Genomic DNA, 7,640 nt, shown 5'->3' on the forward strand with positions numbered 1-7,640 from the left:
AGCTAAAATGTTGACATTTCATGTAACAATATCTCTCCAAATTAAATAGAATAGCATCTTTTAAGATTTTTAAACAGAACCATATGTAGTCAGAAACTGTACCAATTTGAGCTTAATGCACAATCAAAACAACTATTATTAATAATTTAATACGGTTAGGCACATAGGCTTACGTGAAACTTACATGAGTACGTAAACATATTAGTAGAAATGTAGTGATTTTATAAAGCAAACAACTTTATTTATGGAAAAAAGAAATTTACACAAGTAATAACAAAACTTTAGAAAAACGTTATAACATATTAGTTACTGGTTTCGGTTTTAAGCCAATCCGCAAACTATATATATTCAATGTGCTTCAAAGTAAAAACCCATCTGTAAAACCAAATTGATAACCGGTTTTACCCTAAAAATGTTCCTGTCACATGAGCATTGTGACGAAAGATTCAACTGGGGATTAGCTTCTTTTTGCCTTTATTTCTGCTAGTGTGTTGCCGAGTGTTCCATTACGTAGTTAACTTTTTTGCTTCCAAACTACATTAAATTTCAAACAATCGTGCCTTGTCTGCCTCTCCAATCACCTCCCATTACAACTTCTTTATTTCATCAATGGCCGGAGATAAACGATTTCGCTCACTCAACAAACCATGTGTTCTTCTTATAGGTAATAATATTTGTTTTTTTATATGTATATAAAACTTTTATTCTGATTAGCGTTTGTATGTTGACACTTGACAGTGATGGCTGGGATTGAACGGTTCGTGTTTAAAGGTGTGGGTTCAAATCTCGTGATTTATCTCACAGAAGTGATGCATATGAGCAGCTCCTCCGCTGCCCAAGCCGTCAATAGCTGGACCGGTTTCACTTCAATGGTACCGTTACTCGTGGCCCCACTTGTCGACTCGTATTGGAACCGATATTCCACCATTTTAGCTTCCTCATTCATCTATCTCACCGTACGGATCAAAACATTCTATAATTAGAGTAGCAGTAACATTTGTCGTTTAAAAATTATTTTTAACAAAAAAAAAAAAAAAAAATTAATTAATACTTTTTAATTTCAGGGGCTTTTGGCATTAACCTCTACCGCGCTAAACAAATCAAAATCGTCGACATCCTCTTCGTCGATGTTTGTTTCCCTATACCTGATTTCGTTAGGTATAGGCGGGTATAACCCCTCGTTGCAAGTCTTCGGTGCCGATCAAATCGACACCGAAGACGAGCTACCGACTACCAAAACAGATACTAGCCCCGACAAAAAAGGGGCATTTTTCCAATGGTGGTATTTCGGTATCTGTAGCGGGAGTCTTTTGGGTGTTTCGATTATGCCCAACATACAAGATTCGGTCGGTTGGGGTTTGGGGTTTGCGGTTCCCGCAACAGCGATGGCGGTATCAATGGTCATGTTTTCGTGCGGTAACCGGTTTTACACGTACGAAAACGATCGGGGCAATGACGTTAAATCGATGGAGAAAGTTGTTCAAGCCGTTAAAAGTTGTGTGTCTAAGTTTACTCACTCGAAAGCTGACGAGAAACCCAACCTTGTGGAGTTAAAGTAAGTGCTTTATGATTCATGCTTCAACTTAAATGTTCGGTTTTGTTTGTACCTTACGGTTTAATGGCGGTGCACTATATATATTTGTAACTAAAAAGCTTCTTTTTCACAAATTAAAAATATTGTACAACATTAAATTAAATACATATATATAGATTGCATAAAGAGTTATTTTATTTAGTGCATGCCAATCATGAAGAGTTTATAACATAGAAGTATAGAACTGAAGTTGCAATAATTAGTGGATGGGGCACCATCTGAAAAAAAAATAATAATGCTTTTTTTCATTTTTTTTAAGAACGGCCAACTAAGTAACGTCGGGTATTTCGTACACGGCTTTCAATGGCTAAAGGTAGCCCGAGCCGGCCACGAGTCCGGACAGACGGAGCCCCTAGCGGTCCACCTATTGAGGGATTCCCCGGATAAAACCCGACTCCCACGCCCGCCAAACAGCACGATAGCGAGATGCCGGTAAAACCGGGTGAGATCAGGACTCGAACCCTTACAAGCCAAGGCCATCCCTCATATCTCCCATATAAATTGGTGATAGTGAGGTTTGAACCCCCTACCTCTTACTAGTAAAGTGAGTGCTCTACAATTGAACCGCATCCAATTTATCTTAAGGTTTTATTTAATAAATATTACGAATTTCAGGTAATTCAGTTTATGGTTCAACATTTTTTTTCTCTTTCTTTTCGAATAATATTGTATTTTTAACAAATGTTATACTAAGTTTCATGATCAAATACAAATTATTCTTAAAATGAAAACAGCGAGAACCAATTTACTGTTATTAATATGCTTGTTTTAAAATTGTTTGTTGTTATTTTTTGTTCATATTTATTGTTATTATTAGGTTTTTTTTATGTTGTTATAGGTATTTACTGTTATTAATTTGTTGTTATTTTAAGAGTTTTTTCTTTGTTATTATAAAACATTGTTTACGTAAATTGACATTGTAGTTGGTATTGTTTCATACGTTCTCATTTATGATCGATTGGTATTATTTCCTACATTTTCATGTTAAGATTATTTTATATATGTGCCTTTCTTATAAAACTAATATATATTTTCCCTGTTTCTAACATATATTGTAGACCTGGTTGTTATTTTTAGATTCAAAATTCTTCATAAATCATAATCATATTTTCCAACCATGGATTTTTTTTTTCTTAAAACCGGTTCTGGTTTCAACTATTTTTTTTTTGGCTTTTTTTCTTTTTAATGTTGGCCTCAAAATTTAAACTCTCATCACTTTTGTGAGACAGTTTCACACTTTTAGTCCCGATTTGATACTCAAGGTTCGGGGCATAGATTTGCCGTGAAAATTTAATACCTTTTTACTTTATTTTGACACATGGACACATGGTCACTAAAATAAATCCATTGTTAGAAACCGTCACACACTAATTTTACTACTGTTTTTACAAAATATTTTATTTAATAGTAAAAATATCATGTCCAATGTTTCTTTTCTAGGCTGGAAGACAAACCACTATGTGTCAAACACGAAAACCAAACCGAATCTCAAGCTGACCCAAAGTCAACCAACAGTAACCACCTGGTCAAAATCGCCAAAGTCGTCATGGGACTCTTACCAATCTGGACAACACTCCTCATGTTCGCCGTCATTTTCCAACAACCCAACACTTTCTTCATTAAACAAGGCATGTCAATGAAACGTAACATCGGGCACACTTACAAGATCCCCCCAGCCACACTCCAATGCGCCATAACTATCTCCATAGTCCTCCTTATGCCATTCTACGACACCGTTTTCATCCCCTTCGCTCGCTTCATTTTACGCAACGAAAACGGGATCAACACCATGCAACGAATCGCGGTTGGCATGTTCCTGTCCGTTATCGCAATGATATTCGCTGCCACGGTTGAAATGAAAAGGTTACAATATTATTCGGAGCTAGAGACGTTAAGTATTTTTTGGTTGTTACCGCAATACATATTATTGGGTATTTCGGATATATTTACCGTGGTGGGAATGCAAGAGTTTTTCTATAGTGCGGTGCCCGAAGGGATGCGGACAATGGGTATCGCTCTTTACACTAGTGTGTTCGGAGTGGGGAGCTTTTTGAGCGCGTTTTTGGTGTTTTTAGTCGAATATTTTACGAGCTCCGAAGACGGGAAAGGGAACTGGTTTTCGGATGATATGACAGAAGCAAGGTTGGATAAATACTATTGGTTGCTAGCGGGTAGAAGTAGTTTAAGTTTGGTGGTGTTTCTCGTACTTTGTAGATTCCAAAAGACAACACAATGATGAATGAATGAATGAATATTCGGACGTAGGTTTAAGTTTTGGGCTTGGGAGATTTGGATGTTAGCAAACAAAGTTATTTAGCGGTTTGGTTACATGCGGTGTACATATTGATATTGTCGTTTTCTTTGGTTTCAGATTTCGTTTTCTTATGTGGAGATACGTAAAGATGTTTGTTTTGGTTTTTGATGACAAGAGTTCTTTCTTATTAATTTGGGCTTTTTGGCTTTGAATTGTTTAATTAGTTGGAAACTTGGTATTTATGCAGTGTTATAAAAGCCGGTTCATACCGGCCGGTTAAACCGGTAATACCGGGTTTTGCATATTAAAACGGTATTTTGGTCCTGGTATTTTTCAGCGGTTTGTTAAATCATCGAACCGGCGGTTTTTTCTAAAATACCGGTTCTAACCCAAGCAATTTTTGATATATTGTGGCCCATATATATTTTTTAAAATTTACTTTTAACATAGCGATTAACATCGAAACGAGTAAACTTTTGAATTATTTTTTGAAAATAGAATACTTTTGTATTATTTTTTTTACTATGGATTAACTTTTGGATTATATTTTATTATGAAATCATATAATTTTGGGTTATTTTTTAGTTAAAGTTATATTTATATAAGGTAAACCATTAACCCGGTTGAACTGAGAGTTCAACCGGTTATACCATTTTTTAATCCCAAATCAGTATGAGTTAAATATCGGTTTTTAAAACATAGTATTTATGTTTATAGGCATACACAACTGAATAATTAATTCCGATTGCTTACCATCACTAAATATATCCACTATCACTAAATATATATAAATAAAATGAAAAAAAAGGTTATAAAAAATATGATAAAAGTTGCTATAAAAGTTTGTAAAAGTGTTTACATGGTTAGTTTTTTTCTTAATTTGTTTTAAAGGGTTACCTAAATATAAGAATTATGTTAGCGTATGAGTTATGTTATTTACTTTATGGGTTGTCAAATGTAATAGGTTGATAAATTGAAATTGATAAGCCAGTCATGGCTCGTATGTATTTGGGTCATGTATCTTAACCATAGCTTATACACATTTTAAAACGACGTAAGCCGAAAACAAACCGTATAATATTCTCTTTATCTAGACATATTAACAAGTTGTAAACAAGTTTGCAGTAAATGGCAAATGAGTTGATGAGTTAAACTTATAAATTATATACTTTTTTTTTGTTTCCTTATTCTATTCTTTTATTAGGTTATCCATTTAATTTTAGCATGACTCATACATGACTTGTTTATTATAGGGGTTAAACAAACCAATTCATTGGTATTAAACGGGTTATATTCGTCAACCAAAAACATAATTGTTTCCATGTCGTGTTTTAGTTTATACTAGGAGTTACCATTCAAAATTTTGTAATACAAGTTATTAAAGACTATAAAAACTTTCTACTTTTTTTTGTAATTGTGAACAACTTTTCTTTTTTTTTTCAAGGCATAACTGAAAATAAATTGGGATTGGGAGGGTGTGATGTACGTCTTTCTCATCATCCCATTTCTCATCATCCCGTGAATGTTTCTTTCACTCAATATCACTTGGAATCATCTTAACTCACACCCCTACTCCCCTTTTTGGTAATTGAATTTTAGGTTTATAAAAATATAAATTAATTAAAATGATAAAATTGATCAATTAAAGATTTAAAGTTGCTACAAAAGTTTTTTTTAAAAGTTAAAGTGGTTAAATTAATAAAGTTTGTACTTTTTGTTAAAAGATAATAACATTTAAAACTTTCCTACACCTATAATTATTTTATATATAAAACTATATTAGTTACATAGTTTATCTTTAAAATTTTTCTACAACTAAATTTTATTTATTTAAGTCTGGAATTGTTGGGTTTAAGTTTTATTTACAAATTGTTAAAAACATAGCTATCATTTTTTTAAAAAGAAAAAGAAAAATCAGATGACAATTTTCACTCAAGTGGATAGTGAAACCACGCTCCATGTCGAATGTGGCATTAAATATGTAACAGTTTCCACACACGTGGAAAGAGGAGCCACACCTCGTAATCAAAGATGGTATTTTTCAAAGCTAAACACCCACAAAAGGATATATTTGAAGTTTGAAGTACAAATCTAGGTCATCATCGAGTATAAGAATTGTACAATAGTTCATTTTGAAAATATGATAAGTGACGGTAGGGACGATTGCTTCCATTATTGACCAGAAAGACATCAAATTCTCAACCCAAATTAAACAACACAAAATGAAATCTATTATAAAACTTGTTAACTTAAAATAAATCCAAATGAGGTAACACCACTTGGCTATTATTTGTCTCTACCACATGCTCCTTACTAGCACCAAGGTGGCAAGGTTGGCACCTCCAATGTCGTTGCTACTGTCACCAGGCACCTCCAATCACCAGGCACCTCCAATGTTATCGCATACTCTCGTGATCACCACCCACTGACACCTCTCGTTGCCACCAACCACCTTAAAAAAATAGGGGTGCACCTATTTTCCCTATTTTGATGTTTTTTTCTACACCGTCTCATTTAGTCTCGACTCCATTTTGGTCACAATTTTTTTTTGTCTCGAATCGAAATGTTACTTTTTAAAACAACTCTAACTTGTTTTAGTATGATTAATTAATACTATGAAAAAAGTATTGTGTTTTGAATAGAATAATTTAACATTTTGTATGCATTGAGTATGCATTTCAACTTACGATTTCATACTTGACCTATCAATCGTAGTATTTATAACACTTTAACATGTTAAGAGAAACGTATAGCTCGCGTTAAATCAATTATAAGTAGATAACTTCTAAGTTCTAACCATCACGTTGTGTATACTAAAACTTCTAAGAGTTTTAACTCTTCCTTTTTCTTTTTTTCAAATATTAGGTGTGTAAACGTGATAACGAACTTCCCAACATGTAATAAAGTTTTTCCGTAAGAATGAGCATGAGTTTTCTCGGTTAATGCATAAGCAATCTAATCGTGACAAACAAAAATTGATATTTTCCGATGTATTTGGCATTAAAGTGAATAATAGTCCATATAATCTAGAAGACTTAAAATTGTTTGCTCGTAGCCTGCCTCAATGTTGCGTGACAAACGTGAATTCAAGCTATCAGATTTATAAATAGAACACTTTAAGAGAAGAAGAGTATAACCAAATTCAATTCATCGGTATCTTTTCATTCATGAGATGGTGTATACAAGTGTACATGTGTGACCCTCATACTTTGCTATTATCGAATAACAAACCCCCCAACCCCCCACCCCCCCCCCCCAAAGCAGATATATAATTGACATTTCTCACAGATGTGTACAAAACCGGTTTTAAATCCAAACCAAACCAAACCGGCTTGGTCAACGGCTGGTTAAAACGGGTTTGACTCAAACCGGTTCGGTTTATAAACCGGTTTAGACACAAGATAGGTCGGCTTGGTCACGTCAGTTCGGTTCGGTTTATAAACCGGTTTGGTCGATCTTAAGGGGAACCGGTCCTGAAACTGACGGTTTGGGTGAAACCGGTTTTAAGCCCAAACCTGTTCGGTTCGGTTTGCCGAAAACCGGTCCCAAACCGGTTTTTTGTACACCTCTAAATCTCTAATTTCTCATTTTGGGTATTGGGCTTCTCCATTTTAGTATTGGGCCTGTCAAGAAAATGATGCCCAGCGTAATCTATTTCCGTCCGGGGCTTCATCATGTGGGTTTGGATTGCGATTGTCTTGCCTTTCATTTTCATGTGTTGCAGACTAATAAAAGTGATGCTATTTTTTTGCTGTGTTAGAAAAACCTACAACATTGTTTTTTTTTAACCTA

At 34.3% G+C, this 7,640-nt stretch overlaps 1 protein-coding gene across 1 annotated transcript; it reads left to right on the forward strand.

Moving 5' to 3' along the window:
- Positions 1-520: 520 nt before the first annotated feature.
- LOC143565582 (protein NRT1/ PTR FAMILY 5.8-like) lies at positions 521-3,958 on the forward strand. Its single transcript, XM_077052517.1, has 4 exons — positions 521-664; positions 739-956; positions 1,065-1,555; positions 3,035-3,958. Exons 1-4 carry the CDS (start codon positions 610-612, stop codon positions 3,828-3,830), a joined length of 1,560 nt encoding a protein of 519 aa, XP_076908632.1. The 5' UTR covers positions 521-609; the 3' UTR covers positions 3,831-3,958.
- The last annotated feature ends 3,682 nt before the right edge of the window (positions 3,959-7,640 follow it).

The sequence above is a fragment of the Bidens hawaiensis genome, unplaced genomic scaffold, assembly GCF_021521415.1.
Source record: "Bidens hawaiensis isolate Kalapana, Puna unplaced genomic scaffold, B.hawaiensis_p1.1 tig00022487_1, whole genome shotgun sequence".
NCBI classification, from domain to species: Eukaryota; Viridiplantae; Streptophyta; class Magnoliopsida; order Asterales; family Asteraceae; genus Bidens; species Bidens hawaiensis.

What these genes read in the sequence shown, in the direction of transcription:
- LOC143565582 (XM_077052517.1), top strand. Translation starts at nt 610, where the DNA reads ATGGCCGGAGATAAACGATTTCGCTCACTCAACAAACCATGTGTTCTT. An exon ending in ACCATGTGTTCTTCTTATAG is followed by an intron (nt 665 to 738) that starts GTAATAATATTT and finishes GACACTTGACAG; the next exon opens with TGATGGCTGGGATTGAACGG. An exon ending in CCTCATTCATCTATCTCACC is followed by an intron (nt 957 to 1,064) that starts GTACGGATCAAA and finishes TTTTAATTTCAG; the next exon opens with GGGCTTTTGGCATTAACCTC.